General features: G+C 44.1%; 1 protein-coding gene across 1 annotated transcript; it reads left to right on the top strand.

Moving 5' to 3' along the window:
• The first annotated feature begins 945 nt into the window (after positions 1-945).
• TMEM175 (transmembrane protein 175) lies at positions 946-20,536 on the top strand. Its single transcript, XM_064140300.1, has 10 exons — positions 946-1,106; positions 1,728-1,766; positions 2,874-2,971; positions 5,332-5,383; positions 6,632-6,667; positions 10,173-10,256; positions 10,802-10,963; positions 14,458-14,536; positions 17,547-17,685; positions 18,171-20,536. The coding sequence occupies exons 1-10, from the start codon at positions 996-998 to the stop codon at positions 18,829-18,831; spliced, it is 1,461 nt and encodes a 486-aa protein (XP_063996370.1). The 5' UTR covers positions 946-995; the 3' UTR covers positions 18,832-20,536.
• The last annotated feature ends 221 nt before the right edge of the window (positions 20,537-20,757 follow it).

Below are 20,757 nucleotides of genomic sequence, written 5' to 3'. Positions count from 1 at the left end.
CAGGCCTGTACATTGCTTGATTCCTGCAACTTTATTAAAGCCTTAACTTGCATGAACACCAGTTTGTGCCTGTTATTTATGACATGACTGATTAATGTCCGAGTCCCATATGTGGCATGTTCTCTCTAATCTCAAAATTAAGGATGTACCTAAAGCTTAGTCCTTGGAATATGACTGATTAATGTCCCGAGTCCCATATGTGGCATGTTCTCTCTTATCTCAAAATTAAGGATGTACCTAAAGCTTAGTCCTTGGAATATGACTGATTAATGTCCCGAGTCCCATGTGTGGCATGTTCTCTCTTATCTCAAAATTAAGGATGTACCTAAAGCTTAGTCCTTGGAATTTTTAGCAATTAGCTAGCTTATTCTTTGCACATTACCATATATAGCTTGACCTCTACAGTTAGGCATATTTCCTGATTTACAACAGCTGTACCTACACTGCCGTTTGCAGCTAGGCATACTTAACCCTCTATTAGAATGTTTCTTTATTAAACAATTACAATTGCCTATTACACCGAACATCCTGTGAACAAAGCAGCGAACTTCCACACACCACCGCCCCCATTGCAGGTGATCTTTGGTGTAGGTACCTTAGCTCTATCCGTATATTCAGAGCACATAACCCATCAGCACATCGCTTGTAACGCTCGTACTTCCCCCGGTGCCCACCAATTAGTGTCACCTTTATAGAGTCATCCACTTCAACACATCAAGACACCAGCAGGGGCATTCCCAAACCCAACTAAAACTAACCCTAATTCATGTGCGTTTGGCTACTTCCACACCAGCACACTCCCACCCTCACCGGCAGGGGCAGCCCGCGGGGCGCCCGGCGGCCGCCGCCTCGGCAGCAGGCCGCACGAACGGCACCGGTCCTGCCGCCCCGCCCCGCCGCCGCCGCCAGTGCCGCGGGTGGAGCGCAGCGGGGCCATGTCGGCTCCGCCAGCCGCGGCGCCGGTGCCCGCCGGCGGGGCGGCGGATCCCGAGCCGATGGCGGCGCCGCTGCGCGGCCGGCAGCCGGAGCAGGAGAGCAGCACGCAGATGTCGCAGCGGCTGCAGGCCTACAGCGACGCCCTGCTCTCTATCATCGCCACGGTGATGGTGAGCCGAGACCGGCCCGGCCCGGCCCAGCCGCGGCGTGAGGCCTGCCCGCCGCGGACCCGCCGCAGAGCGCAGGCCGGCGGCGGTGGCGGGGTCTGGGGTGCGCTGGCGCCGCGGAGAGGCCCCACCGGGCGGGCAGGCCCCAGGGGCCACTGTTAGGCAGCGTGAAGGGAAGCGCCCAGGCAGCTTATAGTCGGTCCCGGTCTCTCTAGCTGCGCGCCTGCCCTTCCGAGAAGGCTGCCCGGCGCGTCCGGGAAGCCGCCTTCGCCTCTCCTCCCCCAGGCGGCCTCTCCGTCGCGGTACCTCGAGGTATCTGCGCCGCTATCGGAGCCTGGGAGCCGTGTGCCGGCCGGCGCAGCAGGTTGTCCCCGGGCCGCAGCACGACGGCGGTGCTGCGTGTGTGTGCCTGTACCTCTGTGCCATTGTCTCTCTGTGTGTGAGCGAAACAGCGGTGTCTGTGCGGCCGAAAAGTGTTCCTGCCTCCCAGTGCTGCAGGCAGGTAGCAGCTCCGTGATCCAGGAGGACCTGCGGCCGCCTGGAGGGCTGGTTTTTGTTGGTTTTGTTTTTATTAAACAGATGCTGGTAAGCATGTCATGTACTAACGAGGTTTTGTTATTTCAGATTTTGCCAGTGGCACACACGAAAGTACATCCCGATCAGGTACCTGGTTCTGTTGTTTGTCCTGCCTTTACTAGTATGTGTGGCATCCTTAATGCAGCAACCCCACTTCAAATTCCAAAAAGCCCAAACTGTTAAGTGACATTAAAACAAGTTTCTTTAGCAGGAGGAGCTAAACAAACAAAGTCGTAAATACTCAGGGTCTCTGTAATCATAGAATCAACCAGGTTGGAAGAGACCTCCAGGATCATCTAGTTCAACAATCCACAGATGTAATTAAGCATCTAAATGATCTCTGTTTTAGGCTATAGATTTTACCCAGTTACTATTGCATTATAAATTAATTGCCCATCTGACCAAAACTTCTTTCAGAAAACATCTGGTCTTCTTGGTGCTACATCATCATTTAGAGAAGTAATGCAAGCCGAATGCTAGTTGTAAAATCAAATTAGTAATAAATGTAATCGGAGATTACAGATGGAAAAAAGATGACTACAGGAAAATAAACATTCCAAAAGAAACAGGAAAGTTAGGAAACAGGAATAAGTCACTTGAGAAATATTATGAGGCTTGGTTTTGATCGTGGTTATTTCTTCTGCTCCTAAAACCAGACCTAGACAAATACGTTGCCTCAGTTTTGGAAACGAGTACGAGCCATAACACAGCAAATACATAGCATGACTTGAGGCCACTCTGGTGGAACACGATGTGGTTCAGCTCTCCCTTTCCTCACTGTTAGCAGTCATCACATGAAAAACCTGTGTGATGCTTCTGATGCAGAGAACGATACTGGCATTTAGTGGCCAGCCCTCTTCCAAAATGTATCCTCATAGTAACAGTGGTAAGACGATGCACAAATGAATGACAAGGTGAACAGGTCATGGTGGAACTTTATTTTAGATTGAGGACATTTGCTGGTGCAGCATATCCCACCAACTCCACATTTCAGCATATTGACAAGTGCCTTATAAACCAGTTCCTCTGAATGGTAGTGAAGAGATTTGTTGGAAAAAGAACTGTGTCCTTGGCAGGCATCTTCAGAAAAATCTCTCATGTGGCCACATGTCCTGATGTGCAGATATTGCTAATCATTTCATGGCATAGTATTCCTTGGTTTTAATTCTGTCTTTGGGTGTCATTTTGTTTCAGAAACTAGGTGAAAGTGTTCAGCAACTTCTTCTAACAAAAATTGCAGTCTACTTGATGACTTTCTTAATAGTCACAGTGGCATGGACAGCTCATGTAAGGTAGGAACACAGTCTTTAACTCCAAAGTTAAACTACTCTTTAAAAGGGCTGGAGGTATGGTTGACCTGATACATTTCTGTCCTGCTGATAATGTTTTTGAATTGCTTTATATTGGATAATACTAAAAATTCATTACAAACAAATGCTACCTTGAATGAAGAACATCTTTACTCTTATGCCGCTGACACAGTTATACAGATTAAATTAAGCATTATATGTTTTTTTAAATGTTAGGTACTCTTCGTTTTGCTTTATATTCTAGATGGAATTAAACTTCTAATTATGCTAAAAAAAGCATATGTGTGCTGCCTGGGTAGAGGAATGGTACGGTACAGTCTGTCTTAGTCCTCAGCAGTGCTTCTTAGAAAATTAATTGTACTGTTGCAGATGCTGCATTTTATAGAGGTGTAAGCCTCTGCTTACATCTTGATAGTGAAAAATAAATGTATGTGCAGTCTGTGTGCAATCAGGGCAGTTTTTGTCTGAATTTTGAAACTTACTGCTGTTGCTGTAGTCTTCCCTTAAGTGAAGTGACTGCATTTCAACAGAGGTGTGAGACCTGTAATTCAATACTTGAAGCTGATACTTCACATGAGTGCTTTTATCACATTGCTTTTAGAATCATAGAATCAACCAGGTTGGAAGAGACCTCCAAGATCATCCAGTCCAACCTAGCACCCAGCCCTAACCAATCAACTAGACCATGGCACTAAGTGCCTCATCCAGGCTTTTCTTGAAGACCTCCAGGGACGGTGCCTCCACCACCTCCCTGGGCAGGCCATTCCGATGGGAAATCACTCTCTCTGTGAAGAACTTCTTCCTAATATCCAGCCTATACCTACCCTGGCACAACTTGAGACTGTGTCCCCTTGTTCTATTGCTGGTTGCCTGGGAGAAGAGGCCACCCCCCACCTGGCTACAATGCCCCTTCAGGTAGTTGTAGACAGTAGTAAGATCACCCCTGAGCCTCCTCTTCTCCAGGCTAAACAGGCCCAGCTCCCTCAACCTCTCCTCATAAGATTTGTGCTCCAGGCCCCTCACCAGCTTTGTTGCCCTTCTCTGGACATGTTCCAGCACCTCAACATCTTTCTTGAATTGAGGGGCCCAGAACTGGACAGAAGTAAATGCTGAGGCATAGTCTTTGAGTAGCTTCTGTGAATTAGTTATTTCATTAACAAGTTGTAGGACAGCCTGGAACAAAAACTTATTTTCTATGTTCAATAATAACTATGCTGTATCTTCAGGAGAAATTATTTGAAGCCTGAAAATGAGTATTTCTGGAAATACTTAGGCCCTAACAGCATGAACTTGCCTCTGCATCCCAAGTAAAACTTGGGAGAAGAGCAGAATAACAGCTGTTCACAGTGGCATACGAGACAAACTAAAGATTGAGACTCTGGATGGACTGAACATACCAATCTGGTCTGGAAGATCCATGCTGTGCTACTTCAGAGCTCATATCGCCACACAACGTTGCTTTGTCTGACGCGCTACGAGTCAGTCTGGTTGCCTGTATTTTTGTTTTGGCACCAGGGTGTATCAAGTGCACTTGCTCGTGTTCTTGTGTGCTTAGTCAGCAGAGCCAGCTGGTGAAAGCTTGCCTTTGTTCACGCTTCCGAAGTCTTCGCTTGAGCAGCGCCCTTAGGCTGTCGGTCTCCAGTTAATTTGCACCCTGCTTGTGTTTAAGTGAATAGGCGATTAATGGACAGCTAACGATAGTTGTCCTGTGGCTCCAAGCTTTGTGCGGCTCACTAGCAGTTTGCTGGCTGTCCTGTCCCAGTGTTGTTACCTGACTAAAGATAGACCTATTCTGGAGAAAGCAAACCAGTAGCCTGCCCTGTGACTTGGTGGCATTTCATTCTATAATGAAATGGCAAATTCTCCAGAGGATCATCATCTTCTGCTCCTGAATCACTCCCATATCTTCCATTTTTGACAGAATTATATCCATTTGCATGGCTAGGTTTTTGCTATGTGAATTACTGAGTCAGAACCGACATCTTTAAATGAACTGGCTGTTAACAGTGAAGTTTACTTCGAACTCAATGCTCAATTTCAGGGAAAGGAATGGGGGAGTGGGTGTATTTTGCTACATCACATGCCACTTGTCTTTCAAAAAGAACTGAAGTTCTTAGTCACCACTCCGTGATTCAACTGGATTCTGTGTTGCTTTTCAAGGTTTTCTAACAAATTACTTTCGTGTTTGAAGTAATCAGCTTTGGAAGCACCTGGGTTACTGGTACAAAGTCTTGGGAAAAGGAATTTATGTTCCCCTATAATAAGAGTAGATTTTGTATGCAGTGTTGTAAAACGTAGTTTGGAAGATGGCTTGTTTATGATACCTTGTCTTCCCTTGACAGGTTATTTCAGGTGATAGAGCTTATAGATGATGTCCTTGCTCTTCTGAATCTGGTGAGTCCTCTTAGACATGCTGGATGCTTCAGTAGCAAGCGCCAGTCACTTCTTCTTAGCTCTGTATATGCATATCCAAAAGTTTCTAATTTAGATAGCATAGCTGACAGATTTCCAAGTCAGGAAGATACTAAGTACTCAAATTCCTCCATGCCAAAGCGGCTGATTTATACCTAACTTGCTTTAAACTTTTGCATGTTTATACTACTGTAAGCCAAAAGCAGATCTGCAACAGATTAGTCTGAACTTTGTTTGAGGGAAAAAGTGTTTGACTCTGTTGACCTGTGTCCAACTGAAGTGTGTGTCCTTCATGCTTAGAAAATCAAATGCTTTATCTTTTGTGGCAAAACATCTTAGTGGTAGGTTTGAATTAAAATTATGTTTTCAGTCATTTCTCTTAAGTTGCTCAGAAATTCATACTAAAGCAGATTTAAAACAGAAAACTGCATGATCTTTGAAAAACTGCCAATGAGAGACTGTTTCCTGAATCAGTGTTTTGAGCTTTACACTTGGCCTAAATGGCTTTCAAATTACCCTTTTATTTGAACATGTTTTTTCAACAAACCACCCTGTAAAATCATGGTTACTAATAGTTGTAATGGAATGCTGCAATGATGAACACATTCCTGATTCAGACAGAGCATTTTATTTTTGCTTTAAAATTCTCTCTGACAGTCTGCAACCACACAGTTAATTTAACTTTGTTGCTAAAAGTACTGGGATTAAACCTGCTGACACTGCAGGATGTTATGTTAGAGGACTATCTTAAGGCATGTAATTCTTACCTAATGGAGCTTTCAAAGCAATGCATTTCTTTGTGTTTTGTGTGTGGGTTTTTTTAAATAATTAGGCTTTTTTTTTAATGTATGTAATATTTGTAATCAGTGATTAATGTTTTTTGACAAATCAGAGATCCCTCTTTAGAAAGTGTGGCACTTTCGGCACTGCCACTTTAGAAAGAAGTCCGTTGCAAAGCATGGCAAAACTCACAGCCATGGTATTGGTAACAGAACTGCAGTGTTTTCTAAAGCAAGCCTGTGCAGTCTGGATGGCAAGCATGGATGGTGTGTACAGAACCACCCATTTGTAACAGTCAAATCTTAGCAGCTTCAGAAATGTCATTTTTACACGATGAAAGCATGAGCATTCCACCTGTTTGTGTTGCATTCTCTGGACACATTATTAATGAAGGAATTTCTTGATTTGTATTTTACCTAGTGTTTCAATAGGCTTTTATTCCTTTTATAGGCTTGTATGATGGTCATAACTTTCTTGCCATACACAGTAAGTACTTTTCTAAAATTTGATGTATGTGTAAATTGCAATTTTTAATTTACTTTTTCCAATTTGGAAAGACTTTACTGAAGAATTAGGGCAAGTGTTATTATAATACAAAACCCAAATCCATTGTAATATCTAAGTTTTACTTTTAAAAAAAATTGTAAGGACATGTTTTAGCTTTCAATTACTGCATGTTATAGACCTGGTACAAAAACTTTTTAGAAGGAAAATGATAATCACAGCATCACAGGATGTTAGCAGATTGGAAGGGACCCAAAGAGATCATCAAGTCCAATCCCTCTGCCACAGCGGGACCATACAATCTAGATCAGGCCACACAGGAACATATCCAGACAGGCCTTGAAAACCTCCAGAGAAGGAGACTCCACAACCTCCTTGGGCAGCCTGTGCCAGTGCTTTGTGACCCTTACAGTAAAGAAGTTCCCCTTTTCGTAGAGGTGGAACCTCCTGTACTGCAGCTTCCATTTATTGCTCCTTGTCCTATCTCAGGGAGCAAGTGAGCAGAGCCTGTCCCCCCCTCCTGACCCCCAGTCCTCAGATATTTATAAACATTTGTTATATTCCTTCTCAGTCTTCTTTTACTCCAGACCAAACAGCCCCAGAATCATAGAATCAACCAGTTTGGAAGAGACCCCCAAGATCATCTAGTCCGATTTATCACCCAACCCTATCCAGTCAACTAGACCTCATCAGGCGGTGCTCCAGTCCCCTAATCATCTTCATAGCCCTCCCTTGTACTCTCTCCAGAAGATCCCTGTCCCTCTTAAACTGGGGAGCCCAAAACTGAATGCAGTACTCAAGATGGAGGCTCACTAGGGCAAGAGTAGAGGAGGAATCACGGGAAGCCATAGTTTCCTGTTATTTCTCTTTTTAAAAGCAGCCATGTGTGATGGTTTGGGTGTTCCCTGCCCCCACACTGTAGAAGTTACCCAGAGTAGACTAAGCTGGCTCTGGAAATGTAAATGAAGCTATTTATTTACAGCTAGCACAATATACAAGCAGACATTTGCAGTATATAGTTAGATACAGAAATATACAAGGTAAAAGGTAATACAGAAACACAACTCCCCTCCCAGAAACCTGAGTCCCCAGGAGGGGCTCTCAACCACCCCTGCACCTTCCCCCTGCCCCTCTCAACCTTACCCCAGTCCCAAGGAGGAACAGAGGTTCAGCCAAGAGGTTAAGAAGCAAAGGTGAGGGGAAGGTGAGGTTAGGGAGCTGTTGCTCAGTCAGCAGCCCAACCAGAAAGTGAGACAAAATGGCGAGAGTGTTATCTAATGTTTTCGTTTCTTCAGCAAGACTCTGAGGGGAGCAGACATCACCATTGTTTCCCTTTCACAGCCTATGATCTAGTTCTTCCCACCAAAACATTCTAGCTAGCTTCAAAGTAGCACACCCTGCTAGAAAATACCAAAGTTGCCTGTTGTGAGTTTTGCATTTGTAGCCTCTTTAGATGACAGAGCATTTTCCTTTTGTAAGCTAGACAGTTTTTGGTATCACTTTTGACTTAGCGAGGTTGAGTCTTGCAGCTAGTTGTTCATTTTTTTATGTCAGCAAACTTGATGTTCTGCACTACTTCTAACTGCATGGCCCTTAGACCTAGCAAGAGTATTTGCAACTGAATGCCACGTTGGTGAACAAAACAGCTGCATCTTGACTCTTCATGTATATGTAGGACAGATTTATATGACAGGCTTCTGTTCATCTGTAAATATTTCTGTGTTACAGGTTAGTCTACAAATAATAAGGCTGTGGTCAGTAGTAGAATCTTTTATCAGTGAGAGCACTGATACTTTTCATTTTGCCTTGAATCTGAAGTAATTGTTTTAAAGTTGTCAGCGTTACCCTAATATTGTTCCCTGCTTTTTTAACCCCTCTTAATGAAGCTGCAGAAATTAATACATCAGGGTAGAGAAATAAAAAGACTGTAAGAAGTATCTGAGTATCAAGGATTTTCACAGCTATGAGCATTTCGTGCGCTGAAAACACTGTCAGAATTTATGCTCAAGCTACAGGCCAGTCTGTGGTTATTGTGGAGACAGAGAGGTTAAGGCTTTGCAGAGTCAGCATAAGAGCAAAGCCTACTCTCCAGGTGCCTTTCATCAAGATGCCCGCATGTATTTTGTAGGGCAGGTCCTATCTCACCAATCTGGTCTCCTTTTACGATCAGGTTCCCTGCCTGGTGAATGTGGGGCAAGCTGTGGATGTAGTCTACCTGGACTGCAGCAAAGCCTTTGACACTGTCTGCCACAAGAAGCTCCTAGCCAAGCTGGCAGCTCATGGTTTGGACAGATTCACTCTGTGCTGGGTCAAGAACTGGCTGGAAGGCAGAGCCCAGAGAGTGGTGGTGAATGGTGCCACATCCAGTTGGCAGCTGTCACTAGTGGTGTGCCCTAAGGATCAGTGCTGGGCCCAGTCCTGTTCAGTATCTTTATTGATGATCTGGATGAGGGAATTGAGTCCAGCATCAGTAAATTTGCAGATGACACCAAGCTAGGAGCAGGTGTGGATCTGTTGGAAGGTAGGAGAGCCCTGCAGAGGGACCTGGACAGGCTGGATGGGTGGGCAGAGGCCAATGGGATGAGATTGAACAAGGCTAAGGGCAGGGTTCTGCACTTTGGCCACAACAACCCCAAGCAGCACTACCGGCTGGGGAAAGAGTGGCTGGAGAGCAGCCAGGAGAAAGGGACCTGGGGGTACTGATAGATAGTAGCTGAAGATGAGCCAGCAGTGTGCCCAGGTGGCCAAGAGAGCCAATGGCATCGTGGCCTGGATCAGGAACAGTGTGGCCAGTAGGACAAGGGAGGTTATTCTTCCCCTGTACTCAGCACTGGTCAGGCCACACCTTGAGTCCTCTGTCCAGTTCTGGGCCCCTCAATTCAAGAGAGATGTTGAGGTGCTGGAAGGTGTCCAGAGAAGGGCAGCAAATCTGGTGAGGGGCCTGGAACACAAACCCTATGAGGAGAGGCTGAGGGAGCTGGGGGTGTGCAGCCTGGAGAAGAAGAGGCTCAGGGGTGACCTCATTGCTGTCTACAGCTCCCTGAAGGGACATTGTAGCCAGGTGGGGGTTGGTCTCTTCTGTCAGTCAGCCAGGGACAGAACAAGGGGACACAGTCTCAAGTTGTGCCGGGGCAGGTCTAGGCTGGATGTTAGGAGGAAGTTCTTAACAGAGAGAGTGATTGGCATTGGAATGAGCTGCCCAGGGAGGTGGTGGAGGCACCGTCCCTGGAGGTGTTCAAGAAAAGCCTGGATGAGGCACTTAGTGCCGTAGTCTGGTTGACTGGATAGGGCTGGGGGAAAGATTGGCCTGGATGATCTTGGAGGTCTCTTCCAACCTGGCTGATTCTATGATTGCTCTGTTCTATGATTGATTACTATTTAGGGTTTTGAATTTCAGTAGTGAATGAGGAATGCTTCTATTTCCCTGCTGTTATTCCTGTGTTACTTCTTAATTAATTATTTGATCTAATTCTATTTTTTTCCCTAGTTTTCCTTAATGGCCTCATTTCCAGGGGTACCTTTTGGCATTTTCCTCTTCAGTGTCTGTGCTATTGTCATAGGCCTTATACAGGTATTGAAGCTTTGCATTTCCATTTTAACTTTTAAATAGGTTTTCCAGGGTAGATGTAAAATTACATTTCTTAATTATGGGTATAAATTGCTGCATGTCTTACTTGTACAGCATTCTGTGCCCATTGTGATAATGTATCTTGCATTTAAGGTGAAAGTTTGATTGCCACTGCCTTGTGAAGCTGGTTTATGCAATTAAATCAACCGATCTCAGAGTTTGCAGAATAGTAATTTCTTTCCAACTCCTTAAAAGTACCTTAGGGAAATAGCTGTAGATTTTTTTCCTGCTGTTCTCATTGTGGAGATCTTCATTCTTTTTCATGTAAGATCCATGGTCATGACAAGCTCTGCCAGGGAAACTAAGATTTTGACATGCAGTGTATTGTGACATGTCAAGAGCTTGCAAAACCAGCCCCTCCATGCAGGAGTTCAGGATAAAGGTGAAACTGTTTTGTAGTTTGTTGATTTATAATTTTACAGTTGTGTATTTGAAATGCTGCATGTTCTTTTATGTAATAATTCCAGCAATGCTCTTCTCCTTTGCAGGCTGTGATAGTAGTGTATGGATTCTATCACCCACACTTACTGAATCAAGACATAAATTCTGTGAATCACGATGCCTGTAAGCGTCATATGTTAAAGATTATCCTGAGAGGACCAGCTTTATGCTTTCTAGCAGCCATCTCTTCTTTTTTCTTCATTCCTTTGGTAAGTTCATGTAGTGGATGGGGTTTCTCAGTGCCTGTGGTGATTTGGCGGAGGGGAGAAATTAATTAATGTGAGAGGATATTTATAAAAAATATAAGTATCACAGTATCACAGTATCATCAGGGTTGGAAGAGACCTCACAGATCATCAAGTCCAACCCTTTACCACAGAGCTCAAGGCTAGACCATGGCACCAAGTGCCACGTCCAATCCTGCCTTGAACAGCTCCAGGGACGGCGACTCCACCACCTCCCCGGGCAGCCCATTCCAGTGTCCAATGACTCTCTCAGTGAAGAACTTTCTCCTCACCTCGAGCCTAAATTTCCCCTGGCACAGCCTGAGGCTGTGTCCTCTCGTACTGGCGCTCGCCACCTGAGAGAAGAGAGCAACCTCCTCCTGGCTACAGCTCCCCTCAGGTAGTGGTAGACAGCAATAAGGTCACCCCTGAGCCTCCTCTTCTCCAGGCTAAACAATCCCAGCTCCCTCAGCCTCTCCTCGTAGGGCTGTGCTCAAGACCTCTCCCCAGCCTCGTCGCCCTTCTCTGGACATGCTCAAGCATCTCAATGTCCCTCCTAAACTGGGGGGCCCAGAACTGAACACAGTACTCAAGGTGTGGTCTGACCAGTGCAGAGTACAGGCGCAGAATGACCTCTCTGCTCCTGCTGACCACACCATTCCTGATGCAGGCCAGGATGTCACTGGCTCTCTTGGCCACCTGGGCACACTGCTGGCTCATGTTCAGGCAGGTATCAATCAGCACCCCCAGATCCCTCTCTGTCTGGCTGCTCTCCAGCCACTCCAACCCCAGCCTGTATCTCTGCATGGGGTTGCTGTGGCCAAAGTGCAGCACCCTGCACTAGGAGCTATTGAATGCCATCCCCTTGGACTCTGCCCATCTGTGCAGGCGGTCAAGGTCCTGCTGCAGAGCCCTTCTGCCCTCCAACTCAATCACATCTGCCCCCAGCTTGGTGTCATCTGCAAACTAGCTGATGACTGACTCCATGCCCTCATCCAGATCATCTATGAAGATGTTAAAGAGGATGGGGCCCAGCACAGATCCCTGAGGGACACCACTAGTGACAGCTGCCAGCTGGCTGTGGCACCATTCACCACCACTCTCTGGGTCTGGCCCTCCAGCCAGTTCCTAACCCAGCACAGAGTGTTGCCATCCAAGCCATGGGCTGACAGCTTAGCCAGCAGTTTGCTGTGGGGGACAGTGTCAAAGGCCTTGCTGAAGTATTTATTAACTTCCAATATTTCAACTCTCACAACCCCCAAACACTGAACTTTAATATTACAGGGTTCTTTACACTGTTATGGAGACATTCTAGGATATAAATCTACAGAAAACTTATTGATAACTAGCAAACATTCAAACTATTAAACTATTAAGAGAGAGAGAGTTTCCCCGTGGCTCAATGCCACCTGAGGTCTTGTACTGTTTGCCCAGCAAAGGTGAGCTGAAAACTGCTCTCTGCTTTATGGCAGAGGTAATAGAAATTACAGAGGCATCTACTCACGATTCTTAGCAATTATTAATCACCCTCTGGGGCTGAGTCAGCCTATTGCAAGTGTCCAATTCTTCAGGGTCTCTGCCTGTGGACCTTTAGGCTGGAATCCTCTGGCGTCAGGGGAAGTGGCAGTCTCTGGCCTTACTGCTGCTGGATTCTGCTGGCTGCTCTCTGCAGGGGTACGCAGGCAGGATCTCCAGGTGCAGAGGCAGGATTTGTGCAGTCTGAGCATGGGTCCAATGCTTGCTCCTCAGACTGATCGAATGCAGACAAGTGGGTCTGCTCCCAGCAACCCACAGCAGTGTGCACACCAGGCACTCATGCAAAGGCAGGCACACAGCTGCAAGGAAGGACGCAGGCAGGCAAGCATGTGGCAGAGCTGCAAGCAATGTGGGGAAGGCCTTGCACGTGGCCTGTGCATCTCTGTGGGCAGAGAGTTAATGGTCTCATTGGCCACTCGAATGACTTATCAGGCTGGCAGTCAGCCCAACCCTACCACACTGGGTAAATCCCACAGGCCTGGACTCCAGGTATGGGAATCACATGGGCCCTGCACCAGGCAGGCCCGAGCTGGGCATGTGGGGACTTACACAATCAGGTGTCCCTTTGTTCTCGTTTACCCCTGGTGCAGGCAGAGACATGTCCAGGCAGAGCAGGCATAAATAAGCCTGCTTTTGGGCCTGCAGGCCCTCCACGACAGTTCTCCCAGTTAACAAAAAACTTTGGTGCAGCAGTTTATATTAGTTGTATTTAGGACTGTGTATGAAAGAAGTGGTGTTCATGTTAAATATGCAGACCTTCTCAGTTGCCAGTGACGATGCAACCATGGCTGTTATTTTGCATTCAGGTTGTTGAGTTCACAGTACCAATCCATAATTTGACCCATGAGCTTAGATAATTATATAAAAAAATATTATACAACAGTATTTGTTTTATTTGCTCTGCTTAATTTTTTTCTAGTGCTTCTCTTAGTTAGAAACAGGTCTTCTAGACTATAACTTAGCATCTTGTTCAGCACAAGCAGATGGGATAATGTGAAAGGTTACATGAAATAAACATTACATTGCACAAACTGAAGGCAAATGAAATGTAGTTTCTTCACTAACTCAGAGTGTAAGAGCAAATAGAAAAAAGCAGACCAGTTGGACAACCCTCTCAAAACAGATATTTTTAGCTAGGGCCTGCTCTTACACAGCTTTTTTCTCTGCCATGTTAATTAAATGGAAGTGAGTTGCTTCTACTTACTAATAGCTTTTATCTTTCTCAGAACTCCCAGTTGGAATTGAAATCTGTTTTTGGGGATGTATACTGAGCTTCTTTTCCTGTATCTTGTTCTTTAAGAAAAAAGATGGATTTAAGTGAATTTTCAGGAAGATTGCATGAGATTTAGCAGTGTTCTACATAATTCTCAAATCTGTGAGGAGTTAGGATACTGTTGGTAAAAGGGAGTTAGGAATTCAAAAGTGAAAAGGCCTAATTTTAAATAAAAATATGTTTTCCTCTTAGACCATTGCTTCCCTCTTCTCACTGACCTTGTTCACTAGTGTATTTTTGAAAACTATTAATAATAGTGAAATTATTTATCACCTCTGCAAAGCCCTTGATCCACTTATGCCCCACTGAGGTGTCTTTGGGACACAGGCAGTAGAATCATAGAGTATCTCAAGTTAGAAGGCACCCACAAGGATCAAGTGGCATAGTTCTCCAACTTCCAAGTCATTACTGCAATTTTGTAAGCATGATTATTTCTCTTCTTGTTTTATCTTGCTAAAATTAGCTAAATTTGCTATCAGGAAAGCAGTAATAGGTTGCCTGTGCGATATCCAGGAGGTGCATTTCAGGTGAGCCTTTTCCATGTCACAATGTGAAGATTTGTTTTTCTCGATGTGATTATACCTAAGGACTGAGACAGTTTCATATTAAACTTGGAAGGTAATTGATATTTTGCTAACTAAATTTAAGTTGTTCATTTTCTTTTCCATAGTCTTATGTATTTCTTGGGCTTGTAATCGTTCTGCCGCATCTCACTCGCTTCCTCATGTGGTGTAAACAGAAGGTTGTTGGTGAGTAACAGTATTCATAGGAGTATGTTCAAATAAGTTATTATGTTGTCACCCTGTTGTACAGACAGTCTGGAATGAAGTAATCAGTTCTACTTCCATTTTCAGTCTTGGTACATAGTGATTTGGGGGGTTAATGGCATCACCCCATTTTTTCCCTTCTTTGCTTGGTTTCCCTTCATTTGTGAATAAATTTGTGTAACACACAGCACATTCAAAGACTTTTTCTTTCTGAATGCAAAACCTCTCTGGTTTGTCCTCAATGTGCATATATCCACACGTAAGTACATGAGTGACAGCTGCAGGCCATGTATCTTTTACCTCCTAAAAGGGAGCATGGGGGCTGAAAAATACAGGAAGCAAGCTCTTTGTTCCTAGCAGTGCTACGTGGTCCCACATTTTCAAAGTGTCCAGAAGACCACCTATATATCAGTAAAATTAAGTGTTTAGGGTGTTACATGTCATTAATCTAACTGCTGTGGTGTGCCTTCACACATGGTTTAAATCAGCCTAAGTCCATACCTCCTTTCCTCACACTCCTTTGCTTATATTCTTTCTGCCTTCCTTGTCAGCACTAACAGTTGCATGACCACACCTACAGCCAGAGCTGCGGTTAAACTCTGCTGACAAGGAGATTGCCAGTGCCAAAATGAAAAGGAGTAAGTGGTAGTTTATCATGGCAGCCTACTCAGCCACAAGGTGGAGTGTTCGTCTTTGAGAGCTGTGTAAACTAACCACTATAACACTGGACAGATCATAGATCATGCCTTTGAAACTGGAAGTCCATCTGTGTATACTGCAGATGAAAGCATGCTTTTGACTCCTCCATGCATAATAGGAAGGCAGAAGTCGTAGAATCTTGGAATAATAAAATGCTTTGGGATAGAAGGGACCTTTAAACATCACTTAATCCACCCCACCCTACAGTAAGCATGGATCTCTAACCAGATTGGGTTGCATAGAGCCCCATTCTACCTGACCTTGAATGTTTCTAGGGAGGCAGCATCTACCACTTCTCTGGACAACCTGTGCCAATGTTTCACCACCCTCACTGTAAAAAAAGTTCCTTATATGTAGCCTAAATCTGCCCTCTTTAAAACCATTATCCTTTGTCCTGTTACAGCAGGCCCTGCTAAAAAGACTGTCCCCATTTTTCTTATATGCCCCCTTTAAGTATTGAAGGACTGCAGGTAGGCGTTCCCAGGCTTAGCAAGCCCAGCTCTATCAGCCTTTCCTCACAGAAGAAGTGTTCCAGCCCTCTGATTGTTCTTTTTGTGGTCCTTCTTTGGCCTTGCTCCAATGGCTCATGTCTTTGTGCTGAGAACTTGAGAGGTGAACCCAATACTCCAGGTAAGATGTCACTAGAATGGAGCAACAGGATCACCTCTCTTGACCTGCTGGCCACACTTTTTGAAGCACAGCAGGTGTGACGGTTTGGGTATTACCTGCTGCCCCCCCCCTTTTAGGAAATCACCCAAACTAGACTCAGTTGACCTGCAAATTACGAATGAAGCTTTGTATTTACATCTTAGCATAATATACAAGTAGGTATTTACAATATATACAGCCATAGACAGAAATATGCAAGTTAAGAAAAGTGATACAGAAACACAACAGCCCTCCCAGAAAGCAGAGGCCCCAGGAGGGGCTCCCAACCACACTTCCACTATCTTCCACCCTTCTACTTTATCTCAGACTTTGCCTTACAGTCAAGGTGAGTTTGGAGGATCTGTTAGGGAGGTTAGAAAGCAGAAGGATTAGTTACACAGACAGCAAGTTAGGGAGAAAAGTGCAGGCAGCTAGAGGCACACAGCAACTGTGTTATCTATGTGTTCCTGTTCTTATACATCTCAGCAAGCCTATGAGTGAAGTAGACCTCACCATCATTTCACAGCCTCTAATCTAATTTATCTCACTAAAATATTGTAGTTATCCTCAAACTAGCACACCAGGACACAAGTGACCTGGGCTGTAAGCACACCCTACTGGCACATGTCCAGCTTTTCATCTACCAGTAACCCCAGGGCTCAAGCTGCTCAAGCTTGTCTGGTTGTCATCCTTTTCCTGTGGCATGTCAACATGATGTCATCTGCAGATTTGATGAGAATGCACATGATACCACTGTGTAACTGGTGAAGACATTACATAGCACTGGTTCCAGTATGAGTCCCTGAGGTATGCCACTTGTCACTGATCTCCATGTGGACATCAAGCCACTGACCACTACCCTCTGGATGTGACCATCCAGCCAATTCCTTATCCACTGGATAGTCTACCCATCAAAATTACAGTCTTTTCAGTTTAGAAAAAAAAAGGATATTGTGTCCAGATAAAAGGATATTGTGTCCAGATAGATGACATCCACAGTATGGAATATAGGGAGGGCCACTACTGCATACTGGACTCAGTTGCCCTCAGAAGGGAGCCACCTACAACTATACCCCATATATTCTTCCTTGTGGAGGTAGTTATGATGGAGACATCTCTGGTGTAGACATCATCCACATATTCCAATATCTGACCTTCCACATCCAGAGCCTCATACCTGTTGCATAGAGAAGAGGCAGCAAGGGGTAACAGGGGCAAGGAGGCAGTTTGCCTGCCACCATGAGTGTAAACTTGCCTCCGTTCCCATCTTTCTTTTGTTTTGCTGCCTTCCACCTGGCAGAGGGAGGATACAAGGTACCCTTGATCTTGGAAATTTTCTGGTGAGTGGCTCCTGTTTCTGTCTCAGGGAGGGCAGAGCTTGGCTCCACCATTCTGTCTGTTTCTTAGACTCTCTGATGCTCTGAAACAGCTTAAGTCAGACCCCTGGAACCACAAAATAAAAACATAAATATATTGCCTGTGCCAACTGTGACAGGAGCACAATAGTTTCTGGTCAGGTCATGTCTCCCATGTACAGATTTTGTCAGGTGGGGACAAGAGAAAGGAAGGTCTCAGTAGGTCAACTACCTTGTTTCATACTGCTGGATTTTTTTATTCATTAGTAAGCATCTGGGTTTGTTTCCAGGTCAGAGAGATGAAGAGGAGCAACACAGCTTAGAAACCTTCACCTTTTACCTCAGTGAGCCTCTGAGTAAGGAACGTGTAGAAGCATTCAGTGATGGAGTCTATGCTATTGTAGCAACCTTACTTATTTGTGATATCTGGTAAGGCTTTGTGTTTTAAATACACTTTGTTTTTAAGTATACTACTAACTCTTGTCTGTATGTAATAAGCTAAAGATACAAAATTAACCATTGTCTTCTAAAACCTGCAGTGTTTAATTTATGATTTTCCAGGAAGGTACAAGACACAAAGAAAAGGTGCCCAGTGGAAATCAGTCTGTTTAATTATGCTGGAGGGGCAGTCTTGTATAACAAAGCTTCCTTGTTCCTTGGCCACTTTTAAAAGGCTTATATCAACAAAAGCTGTGGCAGCTTTATTGTATTTGCCAGCATACTTTCATATTTCCTTTCAGATCTAGTGTATTTTCAGAGACATTAGTCAAAGTGGAAATCCTGAGTTATTAGAGAATTGCAAAGTGGATGCCTGCTGTTCCCTGCTTGCTTAGAGTAAAGCAGCATGGTTCAGTGTTGTTTCAGTTATGTTTTAATAATAATGTGCAAACTAAAGTTAAATTTTTTCTCCACAGTGAAGATAATGTTGCTGATCCCAGAGATGTTGAGGAGAAGTTCCATGGCAGCCTTCTTGAAGCTTTAAGTGAATATGGGCCAAACTACCTTGCCTACTTCGGCTCATTTGTAACAATTGGACTCCTGTGGTTTGTCCATCACTCGCTTTTCCTTTATGTGATAAAACCCACACGGCTAATGGGACTGCTTAACACATTTTCATTGGCTTTTATTGGTGGGCTTCCACTGGCTTACCAGCTGACAAGTGAGTTTGCAGAGAAGTCTCACAACGAAATAGAAGCCATTCAAGTCAGCTGTGTTATCACTTTCTTTGCCAGCATATTTCAGTTTGCAATATGGACTACAGCCCTCCTCCATGAACAGGAAACGTTGCATCCTTTTGCTAGATATGGTGGCAAGGAGCATGCCTTCATGTTTGCCAAACTGGCTCTCTACCCTTGTGTAAGCCTTGGGGCCTTCTTTCTAACGTGCTTGTTGAGTGAATTTAGCACAGCAGTTTTCCATCTCATGCAGATTGTAGTCCCATTTGCTTTCCTTGCCCTGCGCATCTTTGTTAGGATTTCTTTAACTGTTATTAAGTCTGTGATGTCTCTCTCCAGACAGAAGGTTGTGCTGCTAGAAGAAGAGGAGGCTTGTTTGTCTCCTGAAACACTGTCCTAAAGCTCTGCACAGTGCATGTGAAGTTGTAACGCTAACTTCAGTTCTTCTAACTCACATTGCCTTTGTATGTGGATTATATTGATCTAAACCAAAGCCTGCATTAGCTGGGGCATATTTTAAGTTGTAGCTGATTGTGCTTGAGACCCTTTCTCCAGCATTTGTAATTGAAAAAAATTGCATAAGTAGGGAATACAAAGAAAAGCATGTTCCCATTCCTTTAGAGTTAGCCTTTTGGAAAAAAAATGCTGCTTGAGATACCACTGCAGTCATGATCAGCTAAGAAGGGCATAAACAGATTGCCCAGTGAAATGCCTTTCTTTCTGACATGGCAGTTGTTACAGCAGCCAAACACAGATGTAGAAGCTGACTCTGATCTTCTAAGAGAAAGAGTTTGGCATGGAAGACATGGAGACATCTGGTTTTCTGGATGGTGCATCATAGTAGAATTTTTTGCATACAGGTTGCTGGTCTCCCTTTTTTATTTGGTTTGTTTGGGTTTTGGTTGGTTTATTTTAATGGTTACCAGGTCTCTTCTGCATAGTCACTAACTTGTGCCAGCATTTTGGAAGCTGTTTGTGTCTGAGTGGCTCTGAGCATGAATTTAAATGAAGTGCAATTGTAAGCTTCATGCAGGCTACCTGAACAGAAATTGTTCAGGCATATCTGTTCCTTTTAAAAAAGGATGCATTTAAAAAATGGGGATTTATGTGGCTACGTAGCCAAGGTTTGTACTAGCTTTGATATCTCCCAAGGAAGACATTCAAAGAGCTGTGGGACTATGTCATAGAATCATAGAATCAACCAGGCTGGAAGAGACCTCCAAGATCATCCAGTTAAACCTATCTCTATCCAGTGAACTAGACCATGGCACTAAGTGCCTCATCTAGTCTTTTATGTAAATTTGTTTTCAGTTCTGAAGCAGCCACTCATCTGAAATGAAAGGTCTGAATTTTTCAGGCTTGTGGCATCTGTTTTCATGCCTACTGAAACACCCTTCTGCCATTCTGAAGGCATGACGGCATATTCAGAGAGTATAGACACTTTCCTGCCACTTGGAAGAGCTGCCTATAAGGTAAGGGAGTTGAGTTTTTCCCTAAGTAGACTACCTAAGGAACGCCATAGATTTCTGAGTCTCGGCAAGGCAGTAAAAGAAACTACACCCGTGGAAGCTTCAGTCTGTACTGTGTTTTTTTTTCTTTGGCTGTTTTGTTTTTAATAGTTGCTATATGCATTTTGATAAGCTTTATGCTTATTAAACATAATAAGTGAGCTGTGCAGGACTGGGCAGAGTCATCCACCCTCTGGCTGCCTCAGAAGCCTTTACATTTCTTTTTGACAGAGCCATTAGTTTGTGTCTTGAATTGTCTTAGTGCCTCCTAACTTCAATGCCAGATTTAAAGGCATTTGAGGGGATTTTGTTGTTCCTTTAAACAAAAAAAAAATACTGTGGTAAAGTATCCCTTGAGTAATTGTAAGTGATAACAGACTAAGATAATACCTCGTTTAGTTGACAAGAGTCTTGAAAGCACTTGTGCTTTTGATTTGAAGCACCTTGCTACCAACATGTACTTCTTGTGAGAGTATGTTCAGATATTCAGGGGGGTTTACACTTGGCTAAGGTTGACTGACTTGCAGTAGGATTCTGCATGGTGTTGTGTATCCCAGAGTTCTGATATTTAATAAAAGCACTTTTGTTTCTATATGATTCTGTTTCTAATGAGCATAATATGCAGTGAATAAAGTGTATTTGTAATAAATTTCAATCTGAGCAAAAATAAAGCTTCAAGCCCTTTAATTTCTGCTCTTCACACGAAACAAAGTAAAACTAACTAAAGCTTTTTTTTTAATTACTATTTTTTAAAATCCATTTGCAAGTAAGTACTTTGTTCTGCAAAAAGAACTTGCTTGTAGTCAAGATAGTGTTAT

This window comes from Pogoniulus pusillus, chromosome Z (genome assembly GCF_015220805.1).
Source record: "Pogoniulus pusillus isolate bPogPus1 chromosome Z, bPogPus1.pri, whole genome shotgun sequence".
Classification (NCBI taxonomy): Eukaryota; Metazoa; Chordata; class Aves; order Piciformes; family Lybiidae; genus Pogoniulus; species Pogoniulus pusillus.
The sequence above is the reverse complement of the archived record's forward strand: the minus strand, read 5'-3'. Positions and strand labels throughout refer to the sequence as shown.